This window comes from Spermophilus citellus (assembly GCF_964194105.1).
Source record: "Spermophilus citellus genome assembly, chromosome: 1".
Taxonomy (NCBI): Eukaryota; Metazoa; Chordata; class Mammalia; order Rodentia; family Sciuridae; genus Spermophilus; species Spermophilus citellus.
Window position 1 is genome coordinate 276,668,651 of NC_138182.1, and position 19,238 is coordinate 276,687,888.

At 43.8% G+C, this 19,238-nt stretch overlaps 1 protein-coding gene across 1 annotated transcript in view; it reads left to right on the forward strand.

Moving 5' to 3' along the window:
- DNAH5 (dynein axonemal heavy chain 5) overlaps nucleotides 1-19,238 on the forward strand; it is a gene marked incomplete at its 5' end in the record, with an annotated part of 237,371 nt that overhangs the window by 90,531 nt on the left and 127,602 nt on the right. Inside the window, 7 exons of the mRNA XM_081288458.1 lie at nucleotides 3,413-3,625; nucleotides 4,792-5,016; nucleotides 6,391-6,563; nucleotides 14,091-14,269; nucleotides 14,743-14,930; nucleotides 15,248-15,442; nucleotides 18,892-19,026. Of these exons, the coding sequence (XP_081144584.1) occupies nucleotides 3,413-3,625; nucleotides 4,792-5,016; nucleotides 6,391-6,563; nucleotides 14,091-14,269; nucleotides 14,743-14,930; nucleotides 15,248-15,442; nucleotides 18,892-19,026 (1,308 nt within the window). The remainder of the gene's footprint in view (nucleotides 1-3,412; nucleotides 3,626-4,791; nucleotides 5,017-6,390; nucleotides 6,564-14,090; nucleotides 14,270-14,742; nucleotides 14,931-15,247; nucleotides 15,443-18,891; nucleotides 19,027-19,238) is intronic.

Here is a 19,238-nt window from a genome sequence, read left to right on the forward strand (position 1 = left end):
CTGTGTTTACAAAGGATGGTCTATTTATTCTTGCCCAGTGATTAAAAAGAAACTTTGGGGCCAAATTTACCTTCAGAACAGTGTTTGGCTTCTTCATATCCAAGGTGCAGACTAGAAAGAAAAATGATAGTTTAATATGACCAGGAAAGCAGTGTGTGCAGCGTTCAGAATTTTACATGGCAAGGTAAATTCTCCTAGAAAGCCAACAAGACAAAGACACTAATGGCTCATAATTAAAGTGCTTTGACTAAGCAGAATTGCAGAATTGTTGTAGGGATTTGATTATTTTAGTCAGGCTTCAGAAAGTTTTGATATGCTTTCTTTCTTTCTTTCTTTTTTTTTTTTAGAGAGAGTGAGAGAGGAGAGAGAGAGAGAGAGAGAGAGAGAGAGAGAGAGAGAGAGAGAGAGAGAGAGGGAGAATTTTTTTAATATTTATTTTTTAGTTCTCGGCGGACACAACATCTTTGTTGGTATGTGGTGCTGAGGATCCAACCCAGGCCGCACGCATGCCAGGCGAGCGCACTACCGCTTGAGCCACATCCCCAGCCCTGATATGCTTTCTTAAAACGTTTTTTTTTTTTTTTTCTTTTACACTCCTAACGTGTTTGTAGAATCATGGAATTGTATGACCAAAGAGGTCATTCAACTTGAGGGACACTGCTGCCAGAAGATATCTTCTAATCTATCCTTCTAATCTATCCTTCCACCTAAAATTCTCTAGGAAAGGGACCTTCCCTTTTGACATTTAGTCAGTCCTCTGGTGTTTCATATAAATCCTTAGTAGCATTCCTTTATTCATCTTAGCACTTAATTTAATTTATTGCATAACTAACAGATGTTGTACTTAACTATGGGAATACACTCACCCCGGGAACTTGTGCTCTGGCTGGAGCAGACAGAAAGTAACACACTGAGCCTACAGAGTGCAGGGAGTGCCGTGGTGGACTTACTTCACAGCCAGCAATTAAAAGTCAGTCACTGCGGTCAATCCCTCGCTAGGCCCCAGATGTGAGGCTGTTCCTGGGATTCTAAGGAAAAATGAACCATAATCAACACTAAAATGGTTTTTATGCAATGCAACACTGAAGAGAAATTTGACAATTAAATTTTCGGTGATTTTGGACTTCCATTATTAGTATCGTGCTTTTATTAAGCACAAGGAGAGAGGCCTACTCATCAGGGAGCCCTAACTGGGTGCATGGGGTGTCAGGGAAGGTGTCCTGCAGGAGAATATCCACTTGGAATGGTTTCTGAAGGTGAGTGGAACGTAGCCAGGTAGGTGAAGAAGAGAAGCGTGGTGTGGTCAGGAGGAAGGGCACCTGGCGAGGACCTGGAGGTGTGCGTAGCCCAGGATGTCAGAGCGCTGGGCTGTGGGGGTGGATTAGGCCTCCATGGCTTGGGACAGCAGAAGTGTGCTTTCTGTTCTGGAGGGGAAAGTCAGAGGTAAGATGGCGGCAGTGTTGGGTCCTGCTGGAAGTTCTGAAGGAGAGGTTTTCCACGTCTCTAACATGATTTCTCATGGTGGTCAGCAGCCCTTGGTGGTTTTGTTTTTGTTGTTGTTTGTTTGTTTTTGATTGTAGACAACACTTTATCACCTCAATGTCTGCTTTTGATTTCAGATATTCTTTCTGGGTGGTTTTGTGTCTAAATTGCCCTCTTCTTATAACTTCTCTTATTACAACATCCTGATCCAGCATGACCTCCTCTTAACTACACCTGCAGAGACTCTTTTTAAACAATGCCCCATTCACCGGTACTGAGACTTACAACTTTAACGTTTAGGGCATACACTTACACCCAGAAGAGGGAGCGATGGGCACAGGAAGAAAGAGAAACAGGCTAGATTCCAAAGTCCAAGGGCCTGGCACTGTGGAATTCCACTTCATCCCAGTGTGACAGAAAGCCACAGGAAGCTTCTAAGTGGGGCAGTGACCTGAGCTGTGTTGCACTGCAGTGTGGGAGGTGGAATGAGAGCAGCAGGGGTGGAAAAGCCCGACAGGAGAGGCAGAGGGAGGGAAAGCAGGATGGACAGGAATGGTCAAGACCAGTGCTACCTGTTAGCCACGAGTGTGCACGTTGAAAGGGAGCTGATTAGTCAGAACTGCTTCTTAATGTTTTGCTTAAATCTTGCTGCTACAGCCCTAGAATTTCTCACTGTCTCCAGCTATAGATTGCAGATGATTTAGGCTTCCTCATTGTTTGATTAAAAGCCCACAGATCCTTAACCTCTGTTCATAGCTCATGCTTCTTAAGATTGCATTTCTTTTGTTTTTTCTTGTTCCTTCCATAAGGATTCTACAACCAGGGCAGATCCTGGTTTTATGGGTTCTAAATATTATAACATTACAAATACAGAATTATATTCAGAAATCCAGAAAGGGTCCATGTAAATGAGGAACCAGAATCTTAGGATTCATTAGATACCTGGAGCATCATTGCTGTCTACAAGTGAAGAGGACTTCATTAGTACATCCCTAAATCTGAGTGCAAATAGATGTTCTTTATATTTTAATTTTTTAAGTTGTAGATGGACACAATACCCTTATTTATTTATTCACTTATTTTTTTATATGGTTCTGAGTGAAGTAGGATTCCACCCTCCCTTACTGGCATTGAACCCAGAGGCATTTTATTAGTGAGCCACATCCCCTTTAATTTTTTTTTTTTAAATTTTAAGACAGGGTCTTGCTAAGTTGCTTAGGGCCTTGCTAAGTTGTTGAGGCTGGCTCTGAACTTGTGATCCTCCTGCTTCAGCCTTTGGAGTCCCCGGCACCAAGTGTGATTTTCTTAGTGTCAGTGTTGTTCTCCAGCATTGCATGTTCAGAGGATGGAAGAGGACCATTGGAACCTGTGTCTTGGAACTCCAAATGCTCTGTTCTTCTCATTATGCTTCATGGAAGCTGAAGTGCAAGACCTCAGAGGAGCTGGGTTTGATTAGAAACCGTTATGTGACAACAAGTCCCAGTAAAGAACATTATGTTTGGCCCAGAATTGGAAACACTTTGTAATTACTTTCTGCTACTGATCATGTTGACCGGGTCACTTCTGATGTCAACTTGAGACTCTTACAGTGTGGAATTACAGGCTCTTAGGGAGCCCCGTTTCATTTGGGAAACTCAAGAGATCTTTTCACCACCACATTTGTATTAAATATTTCTTTTAGAAAATAAGCTTACTCCCTTAGAGCATTAGCTATTTGGAATCAATTGAGGGCTCCTCTTTAGATTTCATGGTGAACTACTTTTATTGTTTTGAAAAAGACTTCATATCATGTTTTGTCTTATTTTTTATAATCTGTAGCTTAACTTTCTATGGGAAGGAAAACATGACAGGGAATGAAAGAAAAGGAAAAAAAATTATTTCTCATTGTTTTTTAAATGAACATAACAGTCTCTTTCCTCTTCTAACATAGGTGTATGATCGGATTCTGTCCATCTCCTCCCGGGAGGGGGAGACCATCGAGTTGCACAGACCCGTGATGGCCGAGGGCAACGTGGAGGTGTGGCTCAATTCTCTCCTGGAGGAATCACAGTCTTCATTACACCTTGTGATTCGCCAGGCAGCTGCAAATATCCAAGAAGCAGGGTTCCAACTGATCGAATTTCTTTCTTCCTTCCCTGCTCAGGTCAGTGTTTTGAAATTGGAAGGCTTTTTTTTTTTTTCTCTTTTAACAAAATAGTCATCTTAAATCCCGGCTATTGGTTATTGTAAGCCTCACCAATGCATAACACTGAACCAATATTAAATTTTCATAAAGATTTATTAAGTCTAGATAAGCTTAAAGATTTTTCACTGCAGACGATTTGGCCACATAGAAGGTATAGACTTAAATATGTATTTTGGTTGTAGAGATACTGGACTTACTTTAACTTAAAATAGTTTTGTCTTTCCCTGCTGAACCTCAACATGTAACAATGTATATAAATCATAACAATATACTTAGTGGGCACTCAGCTAGAAAAATGAAAAATACATTTCAGCATTTAAATGCAGGAAACAAGCTGGGTGTGGAGGTGCATACCTATAATTCCAGTGGCTCCAGAGGCTGAGACAGGAGGATCAAGAGTTCAAAGCCAGCCTCAGCAATGGTGAGGCATTAAGCAACTCAGTGAAAACCTGTCTCTAAATAAAATACAAAACTGGGCTGGGGATGTGGCTCAGTGGTTGAGTGCCCCTGAGTTCATTCCCCGGTACCTCCCTACCACCAAAAAAAAAAAAAAAAAAAAAAAAAAAAAATAGGAAACAATGTTTTTTTAGTCATTGTGATCAATAAAGAGTTCATGAGTATAAAAACAACAGAGTGAATCCCACCACCACCTATATCTATAAGAATAGGACTCTAATTAAAATAGGATACATTCCATGCTTGTATAATTGTATAAAAAATGGATTCTGCTGTTATATATAACTAAAAAGAACCAATAAAATATAAGAAAAGATTTTGTAAGCATCTACTATGTGTAAACACTGTGCTAGCTTGGATAAAGCAAATTTAAGACATATTCTTTACCTGCAAGCAACTTAAAATCTATCTAGGAAGAAATGTGATTTAATCATAAGTGGCTTAAAATTGTAAGAAGAAAATGATAGACATGATGGTGCTATACATACTTAGTTACCCAGTAAATTATGTAAACAGCGTTTCCATGGGTTTTGAAACAAAGGGTCGATTTGATGTAATCAAAGCTTTACATTTGTATGATAATCACAATTATTCATTATGCTGCAATTAATATCTAAATATGTAAATTTGCCATATACGCTCATATACGCCTTCTTTATTTCTATAAGGTTGGATTATTAGGAATTCAAATGATATGGACACGGGATTCAGAAGAAGCCCTTAGAAATGCCAAGTTTGAAAAAAAAATTATGCAGAAGACCAATCAGTCCTTCCTGGAGCTGCTAAACACACTGATAGACATCACTACGAAGGATCTGAGTTCCATGGAACGAGTGAAATATGAGACTTTGATTACTATTCATGTGCACCAGAGGGACATCTTTGATGACCTGGTAAATTCTTCATAACTGCTGTGGCGTACACAAGAAAGCAAGCAGTAGACACGCCTGTGTCTAGTTGCTGGAATTAGTTAGATTGAACTGAAGGAAAATGTTTGATTCAGGAGTCATCTTCTTGATCAGACCTTGCTTATCAGACTTTCTCTTCTGCCTTAAACTAAAATTTCCATCATCTTCTCATGATCTCTACTGTTATTGAGGCAACTAGACTTTCTTTTCAAATTCTTCATATGATTATTTTAAATGCATCCTGAAAATCTTTATTGGTCTTGTGTTCCTTTTAGTTACTGATTGAAGATCACTAGTTTCTTGCTACAGAAATTATGACTAATATTGCTAGTAGAGCTTTTGAGGGATTCTTTTAGGGCTTCTGATAGATCACATCCTTACTTAACAAGTTTTGGTACCTTTTATGTCATAGATGGCAACATGGTCTTTCCTAATACAGCCTGTGACATTCAGGTGTCATGCAGGTTTTTGCTTTTAAAAAGAAAACAGGATGGAGAAGGAGAATTCAGTGGCTATTAAAAATGGGAAATGTGAAAAAAAAGAGAAATTTGTCCTCTACCATAAAATACAACATTAGATAAGAGGCAAGAAGCTCTCTCTTACTTTCATAATCATTTTCTGAATTGTGTCTCAACCCCATTATGTAAAAGAAGATTATGAAAGATTGGTCCTGATGGAATGGAAATAAAAGGCAGCACATTCAAGCTATTTTGTGCTAATCTCCTCTCCTAATAGTTAAGCGCACTGTTTGCCTCTCTGAGAAATAAAGGGCTCAGGGATAATTTTCGATTTCTTATTTGTCAAAGAAAAATGATTAAAGTGGCTTAAAATTTTGGTTGAAAAATCCAGACAAAAGCTTTGCCGGGCAATAACTTGTCATTTAGATGTTAGAAAATTTTGCCTGCTGCAAATTCCTAGGAAAAGTAATTAATGGATTAAAAAAAAACCCTCAATGTACTTTGACATAATCTTAAGAAATGCCTTTTTCCTAATGAGATTGTTTAGCTCTGCCTTTGTATGCCATTACATGTTTTTCACAGATTATAATTCATGGTTGGACTATGGTCTTGGACAATTAAGAGTGAAATTTAAGAAATGAATCTTATTATTAAACCATGTACTGTCATTTAAATCAGAGGGGCATGATTAGGGGTTGAGTTTCCTATTCTCATGTCTTCTGAGTTTTTATTTTTTGATGAATAAATGAGTGGGTTGGGTGATGATGTCGTCCATGGCTTTGAGCTACCTGGGTCGTCTGCGAGTTCCATTTCTTTTACTTTATGTTCTACGTAAATGCCGATGCGTATGTTTAATTAGTGATCCTCATCTCGGTTTTGACATACACCTTTTGAATTTCAGTGTCACACGCACGTCAAGAGCCCCACGGACTTCGAGTGGCTGAAACAGTGCAGATTTTATTTTAATGAAGATACTGACAAAATGATGATTCACATCACCGATGTGGCTTTCGTCTATCAGAATGAATTTTTAGGCTGCACTGACAGGCTTGTCATAACTCCTCTCACGGACAGGTGATGGAAGAATCCTGGGATTCTGCGGCCTCCTCTCCCTCAACCCAGGTTGCTTCGGGGACACTGGCTTCATGCCTCTTTAGGGTTTGTAGAATCTTTCCCACCAAAGCCCTTGAGGTTCAGCAGGTCTAGCTTTACACCTGTGTCTTCACATGGGATTCAGGTTGTGGCTGAAAGAGACCTGATTCCCTTGCCTTCAGTCTTATGGAGCCAACGTGTGAAGTCCCTGTGGATGATTGGGCAGGAAAGGGAATTATGGCTGTGTGTCGCCGTGCAAATCCCAGCAGGCCTTGAAGGCTCAGTTAGTAGTGGTGGGACCTGTTGTCCTCCCAGAGAGGCAATTAAGATGATTGGTTAGCAGGAAAGAAATTAAGGATCAGCACAAACGAAAGCAAGCGGTGGGGAGGACACCAGCCGGGCGTGGGATGTTGTCGGTGCTGCCCTGCGTGGGTCCTTGGCTGGTCCTGTTGGCTGGAGCCTCCACTGCAACCTCCCTGACTCTGTCTCCCTATCAGGAAGATGAACTAGGCTGGCTCCTGCGGCCCTTCTGGCACTAGTATTCAGTCTAGTGTGAATTCCCTGACATCCGCCACGTTTAAGAGATGAACTCAATACTTATTGTGGCCATTTGACTGGCTTTAGTCTTCCCATGTTGTACGTGTCTTAGCTGTTTCACTGCTGTGACCCAAAGACCTGACAAGAACAATCTTAAGGAGGAAACATTTGGGGCTCACAGTTTCAGAAGTCCAGTCCATAGACAGCCCCCTCCATTTCTCAGGGCTTGAGATGAGGCAGGACACCGTGGCGGAGGGTGTGGGGGAGGGAAGCAGCTCAGGAATGACACCAGGAAGCAGAGAGAGACTAAGCTCAGCTCACCAAATATAAACCCCAAAGGCTCACCCCAATGCCCCACCTCCTCCAGCCTCACCCCACCTGCCCTCAGTTACAACTCAGTGAATCCCATCGGGTGATCAACCCACTGACTGGGTCAGGGCTCTCCTAACCCAACCATCTCACCTCCAAACCTTCTTGCCTTGTCTCACACATGAACTTTTGGGGGACACCTCAGATCTAAACCATAACAAATGGTTCAACCATAACATATATAACAAGGTGTCACATTATATACCATAAATGTAGACAATTATAATTGGTCTAGTAAAAAAAATATTAATTTAAAAATGTGGAACACTCTCCAGTAGGAACTTACCTTGAGCGACTTAGCAGTTAGCTCCTACCTCCTCTTTTTCATGTCCCACCTCTTCCTTCCTTTCCTCTCTTGCCTCTGAAGGCCTTGTCTGCTGTTTTGTTGAGAAGACAGCTGGGCATGGGAGGAATAGATGACTTCTACATAGGGAAGAGGGGAGGGAAAGAAAGGGAGGGGACAGGGGATTAGCAAGGATGGGGGAATGTGATGGACGTCATTATCCAAAGTACATGTACCGGGGTCGACCTACTTTATATACAAACAGAGATATGAAAAACTGTGGTCTATATGTGTAATGAGAATGGTAATGCCCCCCCCCCCAACCACCAAAACGGCATCTCTGCTCCTGTCCCACAGTCTTACCGTGCACACTCCAGCAGGCACCTGTCCTGAGCTGTTGCTTTCTCTCCTGGTTCCCTGGACGGGTCCTCTGTGCTGCCCTCCAGAGTCAGCAGTACCTTCACTGACACCAGGGTCTCCTCTCTGCAGTGTCTTCAGTGCCCACTCATCAACACACACATGCTGCAGTTGCTTCTAGAAAGAAAACCATCCTGTGTGGCCCCAAATTCTTTACCGCTTCTGTGCGCCCACAAAGCCCCTCAAAAGCTCGATTTCCCTCCTCCTAGTTGCCTGAAGCTACCGCACTCGGACTCCTGGTGTAGACTTTCTTTTGCTACATTCCCAACCCCTTAAGTTTCTCAGCTGGAGCAACACAAGTTCATTATGTGTACACACCCGCACACCAGGATTCTGATGCGGTGTCATGGGCTGCATTTGGATGTCAGCAGAGCTGTGTTCTTCCTGGGGATTCTGGGAGGACAGTGTCCTGCTCTTTCAGGTTCTTGGTTGAACTCCTTTTTTGGTGGTTGTAGGACTAGATCCCCATGTTCTTACTGTTAGCAGAGGGTCATCAAGTTCTAAGAGCCACGTTCCTTGATGTTCTTCCTCCGTCTTCAAAGCCAGGTACCTTCATGCTTCCGTTCTCCTCTCCATCCATCCCAGGGCTGTGACCTGCTCTTCTGCATCCATTTTTAAAGGGCTCATGAGGATAGAGTCCACTGGGTAATCCAGGATCATCTCCCCTCCTCAGGGTCCTGACATTGATGACATCTGCAAAGTCCCTTTAGCCACATAAGGGGACGTGTTTACAGGTTCCAGGGATGAGAAGATGGACGTCTTTGGGGACCATTATCCTGTTCTCTCACTTTCCACCACCACTTGGCTAATGCAGCTCTTGCGAGTCACCCACACCTTCAGGTCACCAAACGTGGTGGTCATGTCTGGATCTCGCCTTCTTGGCTCAGCGCTAACGGCCGCCCAGCTGTCTCTCTCCTTCTGGAAGCACTTTCTTCATCCTCACCTGGCTCCTCCTCCTGGTCTGGATGTCTCTTCCTACCTGCTCCTTCTGGGTCCTCTTCCTCTTCTGGACTTCTCCCCACCTATGCCCATTCCATAGATGATGTCGCCTGGCTTTAAATGCCATCTAGATGTTGGCCTCCATCTCTGCATCCAGCCAGGGTTCTCCCTGAACTCCAGACACAGGCATCCCCCTGCCTCCGTGACGGGCAGGGCATTTAACTTTAGCATGTTTGGTCGTCCCACCAAAACCCACTTTCTTGTCACCTCCTTCTCTTCTGTAAGTGACCATTCTATTTTGTCACAGTGGTGGGGAAATGAGATGGTCAGAATTGTGGTCCCCTGAAAGGTGTCCATGTCCTAATTCCTGAAATCTGTGACTATTGTACCCTCCTGTTGCTGGACCCCAAACTCCTTGGATCTTTGGGTTCTAAATAAGTGTTTTCTGAAAGAATCAATCACTTCTAAATTTGCATCTTTATGGTGAAGCATGTAAGTTATTCAGAAGAATGGAAAGTGGAAACTAAGAGGAAAATCTGTTTTTTCTCAAAATGCTGAGCTGCTTAGTTTTTAATCCTCCTGAAAATTTGGATCTTTCAGGTCTTAAAGCTTGAGAACGTAAAAAGCAAAGTAAGTATGTATAATTATATAAGGTAGAGACAGTTCTAAAGTTTATTAATCCTGATTCCCCCCAAATACTCACTTGTTGATTATCCTTAAACTCACTCAATTATGTGAGAAGAGAGGCGTCCTTGTGGATGGCCACTGGGGTGCGTCTTAAGACCCGCTGCCTGTTTACAGAAAGAGAATCCTCTCTTTCCTCACTAAAGCCAAGTGCTGGGGGCACTGATGTTTGCCATTAGCCTGCTGCTGTGTCATCTGGGAAACCCAACCATGGTGGTAGCTCCCTGGACTCCAAGCAGCTTGGTGCCAGTGCACAGACCTGATGGCCCCTCAGGGATCCAGTGGCCCCACGATGTGGTAACAGCACCCAGCACCTTACTCCAAATACTCACGGAGGTGTCAACGCGGCCTTCTTCCCACACGCGGGAGAAGACTCCTGTTGTCACACAGGACCAAGGGCACAGGGAATCGAGGTGGGGGTGAGGCCTCTTACCTGCTCACTAAGAAGCACAGACGGGCTGACAGCACGGGTCTATCCCTGGCGTGATCTCACAGCGTCTGTGGCCTCTCCCTGTCTATTCCTGCTGCTGTGCAGGCTCGGGCCAGGTACCCACCCCTCACTTCCTTCTCTTGGAATCTGTGTGCATTAGACGCCAGGCTGGGTAGTCTCCCTTATTCTTGAAGGAATATGTTCCAAGACCCTCCGTGAAGCCTGAAATCACAGATAACATCAAGCACCACGTGTACTTTTTCCTATACATAAATACTTATATGACAGAGTTTGACTTACAAATTAGTCACTGTAGGAGATTAATAATGACAACATGAAGTATATCAATATAGTGTGATAAAAGTTGCGCGCATTTCTCTTTTCCCATATATCTCAAATGTCCACTTAGTATTACTGAACTGCAGCTGACCTCATGTAGCTGAACCTGCCGAAGATCCAACTGTGGATCAGGGGTTTGGGGAGACAGAGTAACATGTCAGTCCTTATTATTTTTCTGTGACGGCTGCTTCACCCCTGAGCCCACATCCTTTAGCCACGTTTCTTTTTGTTTCTCCTTAAGTTTGTCCTATTTCAAAGAGTCTATAACTAAACCAAGGTTTTCTCAAAGAAGTGCCTTGTTGGTGCGCATGGCCTTGTAGTCATAGGAAATGGTCCAGCATTTTAGGACCAATAGGCATCAAAATGACTTGCAGTTCACATGTGCTGTGGATGCTCAATACTAATGACGGTGACAGGTTCCGGTAAACCAAGTGCTAATCAGCCCCAGGTCACGAGGTGGGTCGCTGTCCGTTCCCCGTCCTGGCCATATTCCACATCTCTAATTCCAGTAGGCGTTGGGGCAGAAGGAACCAGGTAGGAGAGGATGGCTGGACCAGCATAAGCTATTCTTTGGGAGAAAGTCCAGAGAATACAAGGAGCCAGGGTGAGTCAAGTGGTCGGGGATACAAGCCTGTACTAAGCCCTGCTCCTCATAGCACAGGGTTCGCTGTAGTCTAACGGGTAGGCGGGAAACTTGACCAGGTCCGTGAACAGGCCACCGAGGAGACATTGTTGAAAATAGCTAAGAGAAAAAGATCAGAAAGGGAAGCAGAGAACCGAGGGAGCAAAGTTCACGTGTCCATGGCATGTCCTTGGGAGGAGACTCATGCTACTCACACGGGGCTTCCTGACCGGTCTTTGCTGTCCACTGGTGGGTAGTGAGGGTGGGTGCCAGGGTAGAGTGGGACCGGTGCTCACCGACAGCTGGGTCTCCTGGAAGCCTGCCCGCTGGCCATATCCATGGGATGACTTCCTCTAACGTAGGACCTGGCTACTTCTCTGGTTTATTTGTAAGCCCAGTGTTCCTGGGTGTAAAGAGGGTTTGTAGGACATGGCAGAGTGCCGGCGTTGAGGGTGTATTTCTAGGCCTGAGGGGGCTTGGCTTGCAGCCCCGGGCTGCCCAACCAACCCCAAGTAGGTCACTCAGTCTCTGTGGGCCTCTGGCCTCACTTGTGGAAGGGAAAGAACAGCAGTTTCCTCGCGGGGTTCTCTGGGGATTCAGCGAGACACCGTGTGTGAAGAACATGGCATGGCTATTGTCATTACAGACGCAAAATCCCAGTGAGAGCAGGTGTCCTCTGGATCCCTCAGCCAGGCTCTGGGGATTTTCAGGACTGAGCAGCTTCCTTGACTTTTCAGGGACCCATTTCTAATAAGAGACCCCAGCAGCCTCCGGGCAGTGTCCCCTGTCTGTCTCCACCCTGAGCTGGATCATCACTTCCTTTTCTTTGAAGTCATTTTCAAGTTCAAGTGAATCCTTGACAGTTCGACCACGAGAAAACCGAGCGGCACCACTGGATGGACTCTGTCCTCCGACAACCCCAGGCGTGGCCAGGGGTCAAATAATCCAACAGCACGTTCTCAGGGTAAAGCTTTTCCTTTATAGGTGTTCTCCTAGTGACCCCCCCGATCTTTCCTCTGTTAATCTTGTGGAGAATGACGGGGAGAGCAGTAGATGCAGTGGATGCTCAGAGACGGCGTCCAGATGTGACTCTTCAGCAACGGGCGCTTTGAATCCCCTACACCAGCTCCACGGGGAATTCATCTATTCAGTGGTTCTCAGTCCATTTCATAGAATGCTACTCGATGTTCATTTTTAAAAAACAAATTTTATTGTGTGTATTTGAAGTTCACAGCAAGATATAATAGAAAACAATGTTGTATTGTTGCACAATGCTGTATTCAATGAGAGTACAATCCTCATGTTGTACATTCTGGTCTTTAGAATTCATCTTAAATAGTATTCATTTTACATAACTGAGAACTTTGTATTCTCTGACCTGCATTTCCACATTTCCTAATCCTGCTCTGCCTCTGGTAGACACTGTTTTATTGTTTGTGTATTCTGTTCATCCCCCAGCCCTTGCTAGATTCCACCTATACGTGAGATCATGTGGTATTTACTAGCCTTTCTGTATCTGGATCACTTCACCTTACATAGTGTCCATCAGGTCTATCTCTGTTGTGGCAAATGGCAGGATTTTCTACTTTTTCATGGCTGAGTAATATTTCATTGTGTAAATATACCACAGTTTTAAAATTCATTTTCCATTGACAGAGTTGGGCCATTCATGGCTATTGTGACCAGTGTTTCAATGGGCACAGAAGTGTAGGTATCTTCATGAGGTGATGATTTCATTTCCTTTAGGTACATACTCTCAGGAGGCATTGCTGGGTCATATAGTGTTCTATTTGTAAATTCTTTAGTAAGCCTCTCTGTTTTCCGTGTGACTCCACTGAGCTGCAGTCTCACCAGCAGTGTGCAAGGATTCCCTTTCTCCACATCCTCACCATCATCTGTTATTTCTTGTCTTTTTGGTGGTAGGAACCTCACAGGGTTTGGGGTTATACCATGTAGTGGTTTTAATTTGTCTTCCCCTGATGATTGGTGCTGTTAAGTGAATATTGTTCTTTAGATATGAATGGATTTCCAGAAAAAAATCGATAAATAACTTTTGGCAATTCTATCTACTTGGAGATTCTTTTTTTAAAAATTTTTATTGGTTCTCTTTAGTTCTACATAAAAGTAAAAATCATTTAAATATAATTGTACAAGCCTGGAATATATCTTATTCTAGTTCTGGCCCATGGTAGAATTTAAACTTTTACAGATTCATTCCACCATCTTTCCTTATCATATCCACCCTCCCTTTCCTTTATTCCCCTTTGTCTAACCTACTGAATATCTATTCTTCTCCTCATATCAGTGAAAGCATTCTACCTTCAGCTTGCTGGGATTGGCTTATTTCACTTTGCATGGTAGTCTCCAGGCCCATCCATTTACTGGCAAATGTCATAAAGTCATTCTTTATGGCTGTGTAATACTCCATTGTGTATATATAACATATTTCCACTATCCATTCATCTGTTGGAGGTCATCTAGGTTGGATCCATAGCTTAGCTATTGTGATTGAGCAGCTATAAACGTTGATGTGGCTGCATCACTGTAGTATGCTGATTTTAAATCTTTTGGATATAAAACAAGGAGTGGGATAGTTGGGTCAAATGGTGATTCCATTCCTAGTTTTTTGAGGAATCTACTTGGACACTGCCTTAATAAGCAGTATCATGGATCCTAAAAAAAAAAAAAAAAAAAAAAAATCGGCATTCTTGAAACTTCCTTAACCTTTTAAAGGGTTTTAAAACCTATTTGACCAGAGACTCCTCTTAATTTTCCCTGACACATCTTAACATCTGTGAGGACAAGTTCATTTCAGGATGTGGTTTGGGGCTGTTCTGTGTGTTCTCCTCCCAGAGCCTCTGAGGGTTCTAGTGGTGTTCCACCCTGCAGGTGCTACATCACCTTGGCCCAAGCTCTGGGAATGAGCATGGGGGGAGCCCCGGCAGGACCCGCGGGGACAGGCAAGACGGAAACCACCAAGGACATGGGACGGTGCCTGGGGAAGTACGTCGTGGTTTTCAATTGCTCAGACCAGATGGACTTCCGAGGACTTGGACGGATATTTAAAGGTAACTTGATTAGAAATGTCAGCGGAGGTGAAATAGCTTAAGATTCACTTTTCAAGTCCGGTGATGTTGCTCAGTAGTAGGTAAGCATGTGTGAGGCTGGGAACCAGCCCCCAGATAAACAAACAAACTCAACAACTTTCAACAACTGGCTTTGTACATTTTAGTGCCAATTTTAAGGGTTATTTTTCAACTTTGCAAAATTCTTTTGGAGACTCTTGAATCTTAGCAGTGTTGTGCAGGCCCAGTGTTCCTATCGCCTGCCTGTTGGAATGCCCCATTATTGGTGCAGGTTGAGTATTTACAGATGATACCCAATTGGGAGCTGTTTTGGGCCTCTTGTGGTATGAACTATTAGTTCATCTTTATTTTTGAGTAAACCTATCTCTGGCTCATTTTGTTAGCTGCGTAATGTCCTTTTCCTTATTTTCAAAATGATGCACTAACTGGATTTTCTATTTAATTTCCTTTCTAAGGACTGGCCCAGTCTGGATCCTGGGGTTGTTTCGATGAGTTCAACCGGATCGATCTGCCCGTTCTCTCGGTGGCGGCCCAGCAGATTTCCATTATTCTCACGTGTAAAAAGGAGCGTAAAAAATCTTTTATCTTTACCGATGGAGACAATGTGACCATGAACCCTGAATTTGGACTCTTTCTAACCATGGTAAGAGCCGCGGGGAAAGCTGCCGAGGAGCGGCCTGGTCTTTCCTCCTCTCCGTGGTCACATGCCACCTGCTTGCCATGAATGGAAGCTGGGACTGTCACTTTCTCTTCTGAATGAAAGCCTCTGGCATTACACCAAGCTCCCGAGAATAGCGCATGGCTTGGTCTGTGCAGGTGGAGGGGGTGAGCTGTGGAAATGAGCCTCTGGTTGTCGCTCCAGGATTTTTGTGTACATAACGGATCGTCGGATGTCATGCTGCTTTGTGCTCATGGCCCCAGGAACATAGCAGTCACCCTTGGGTTTTGTTTTTGGTTTAGAATCCTGGCTATGCTGGGCGGCAGGAGCTCCCAGAAAACTTGAAGATTAACTTCCGCTCGGTGGCCATGATGGTCCCCGACCGGCAGATCATCATAAGGGTGAAGCTGGCCAGCTGTGGCTTCATTGACAACATTGTTCTGGCCAGGAAGTTTTTCACACTCTACAAGCTGTGCGAGGAGCAGCTTTCGAAGCAGGTGGGTCCCCCCCGAAAGGCTCTCTGGATTGTTCTATTCAGTGAAGTGTTCCCGTTTTGCAAAATTGTAGTTTGGAGTTGTTGACAGAGTACCTTACTGATACCAAACATGGCGTATCATTAGAAAACTGATTTTATCTGCATAGTTTATTGTGAAGGACATTTAAAGAAATTAGAATTCCTTTGAATAAAAATAGAAATAAAGCAAATATTGTCCAGAGAGACTTAAGAGCCAACGTATCTTGGATATTAATATTTATGATCTATGTCACCTGTATGGTATCTTATTGTTATGGTTTTCAGGCCTCCCAACATTTCTGTTTTTGCCTTCTAAGCTCAGCAGGTATCTGACCAAGCGTTGCTAACAATCCTGTTGTGAACTCCTGCTAGTTTCCTCTGTTGCTTGGAATAACAGGATCAGGCACCATGAAATTTCAGAGCTAAGAGGCATGAAATGAATCATAGTATTAGCTATTGTATTAGTTATCTGCATTAACTAATTAACTGTTTTAGCTAATACTTGTTCCCCTGTGTTATCTATTGCTGAGTAATAATCATATCACAAAGAGTAGCTGAAACAATACACATTTATTATTTCCCAGTGTCAGAGGGCCCGAGGTCACTGTGACTGGGTCCTGGGCTCAGTGTCTAACCGACAAACTGGGCTGCAGTTTCGTCTGATGCTTACCTGGGGAGTGATCTACTCCAAGCTCACCCAGGTTGTTGGTAGAATCCTGCTCCTTGGGGTTGTAACTGAGGGGGTGTTTCTTGCTGGCTGTTGGCCTGAGTCACCTTCAGTTCCTATAGGTTAGGAGGAGGATGGTCGTTCCAGATGGGATTCCCCGACATGGCTCTGGCTTTCTCAAAGTCAGCAAGGAATGGGTTCAGCACAGTGAGTGCTCACGTAGTCATGGGCACGCAGTCACATGCAGCCTGTGGTCAGAATCAAATCACAGGTCCTGCCCAGACTCAAGGTGATAAGGTCACACAAGGGCATGATGCAGGCAGGCATTAGGCCACATTTTTTTTTTTTGCACATGTAAGTAAAAATTACTAAGAATATTGTGTTGGTCAGTTTTCTGTCACTATGACCAAGATATCTGACGAGGACAACTTAGAGGAGGAAAAGTTTATTAGGACTCATGGCTTCAGAGCTTTAGTTCATGGTGGGCCAACTCCGTTGCTCTGGGTCCAGGGTGAGGCAGAGCATCATAGTGGAAGCGTGTGGCAGTTGCTGGGTTCATGGTGGCTGGGAAACAGAGAGGGAGGGTGGGGTGTAGGGGAGATGCGTCCTTACAGGGCACACTTCGCATGACTCACCACCTCCAGCCCTGTCCTTCTGTCTGCAGTTACCACCCAGTGAGTCCATTCAAAAGAGGGTGCACTGATCACGTCACAGCTCTCACAGACCAATCATTCCACCTCTGAACACCCCTGCGGTAACACAGGAGCTTGGGGAGACACCCCATATCCCAACCATAACCAGCCTTGCTAACGGATGCACACACACGAGGCTGTTCCACGAACAGTGCCTTCAAACACAGGCAACTTCAGGTTACATAGGTAACTTGGTAGGTAACCTCCGAAGGTTTCCGTCTCCAACTTCTTTGAATCTGGAATCTTTTTAGACTCTCAGGATGGACCGATTTACATTCAACAGATCTTTGCTGTGAGTTCTCAGCTGCACACAGAGCCTCTGACCTGGCCGGTGAACCTTCCTGGCCAGCCCGGCCCTAACTCATTGCTTTTTGCCACCGATATTCTTGGCCTCTGCGTATCACTTCCTTCACTCACTCACCCTTATCTTTCCCCCTGTCCAAGAAACACATACTCTGTGTGTTGTTCTTGCCTGTGGAAGGCTACCCACATGACCAACTCCTGCCTTCCCCTTGCCGACTCTTCACTTCTCCCCTCACTCCTACGGTCCACGTTCACCTGTTATGAAATGACCTGAGTCAATGTGCACACAACAGTTGGCCCCATGAGGACATTCTGGGAATCTCCCTTGGCAGTCACATATTTAACTCAGAGCCAATCCTTTTGGGAGGTTTTCCCTGAGGAAGTTCACCCACCAGCCCTTTCAAGTCACTGTTGCTTTTGTGAAAGTTCATTTATTTATTTTTATTGTTATTCTGAGAACGCCAATTCCTCGAAGGCAGGAACCCAGGCTGAATGGCTTGATGTGCTCCATCCTCCACACAACCCCTCCTGAGCGAGGCACAGTCCTCCACTTACCTTGATGATGTAGTTTTTATTTTTTGTTTTTTTTTCATAGGCAAAAAAAAATATATATATATCATATTGTGGTAAAAATATATAACATTACATCTGCCCTCTTTACCATCTTAAGTGTGCAGTTCAGGGGTTTAAAGTATATTCCCAATGTTGTGAAAAGAATCTCCAGAATGTTTCATCTTGAAAAATGGAACCTCTACGGCTACCAACCGACAGATTCCTCTTCCTGCCCACCCGCCCCGGGTACCCGCCACTGTACTTTCTGTTTCCACGGATTTGACCAATGCCTTATGCATTGGTTAAATCCTTGTGGACTTTACTTGGCACAATGTCCTCACAGTTCATCACGGTGTGGCTTGGAGTTCTTTCTTATTGTGGCTAAATACCTTCTCGTCGTGTGTAGATTCCACATTTTGCTTATCCATTCATCTGCTGGTGGGCATTGGGTCGCTTCCACCATTGGGGCATTGTGACTAGTACTACTGTGAATACTGGAGTGTGCATATCTCTTTGAGAACGTGCTTCCAAAGAGGGATGCTGGTTCATAGGGTAGGGATCTTTTCAACTTTTGGAAGAATCACCATCCTGTTTTCCACAGTGGTTGGGTAACTGGATTTTAATTATTCCCTTTACATATGCTGAAATTTGGCAGGATGGAGCTTTCACAAATACATACCCAGGACAAACCTGGGGCTCCGCTTCCTGATTTACCCTCCTGCTTCCTCCTCCAGGTAATCCTGGAGTGCAGCTGCTCCTCCTCCTCTATTGCCCCATCTTCTTGCTTACTAGTAAAAAGTCATGTGTGTGTTGCGGGGGCGGAGGTGTGACATGGTCACGACTGAGGTCCAGTTTAATGCTGGTTCTGAATTTTAGCTTTAGAGACACGACTACATTTCCCCATGTGGGATTAAGAAGTTGTTAGAGGGGGACATCTGTACTTCACAAGGAAATGAGCACCTTTTTCCTGTCTCCATGTATCTGTTAGTTCTCATCTAAGGGCTTAAGCTAATGACGATACATGGGAAGAATTTTTGGACTTTTGCTATTTGCTCAAAAAGTATATAAATAAAGAAATTTATTGCTCTATTCTTTGTATGAAGTTTTAAAAGGAAAATCAACATTCGTTCATTATTGTAAATTTGTCTTCTGTCAAATTCAAGTTTCCATGGATAGTTTCATATTGAAAGTAATCCCAGTGTCTCTCAAATTCTCCAGGTCCATTATGACTTTGGTCTGCGTAACATTCTGTCAGTTCTTCGGACATTGGGGGCAGCAAAAAGAGCCAACCCCACAGATACAGAATCTACTATTGTCATGCGTGTGCTACGAGACATGAATCTGTCTAAATTGGTAAGGTTCACAGATGAAAATGTTCTACCTGCTTAAATATCAGTTACACTAATTAAGCACAAATGAGTTTTAGAAATATTTATTGGAAGTGCCTAATTATCAGATAAAGTGCTAGAGAACATAACTTTAAATTATACTTTTTCGGAGGTTCTTTTTGCAATGACTCTTATCTAGTTTACAATGTCTATTCCAAAAGATGGTGGAATGAGACG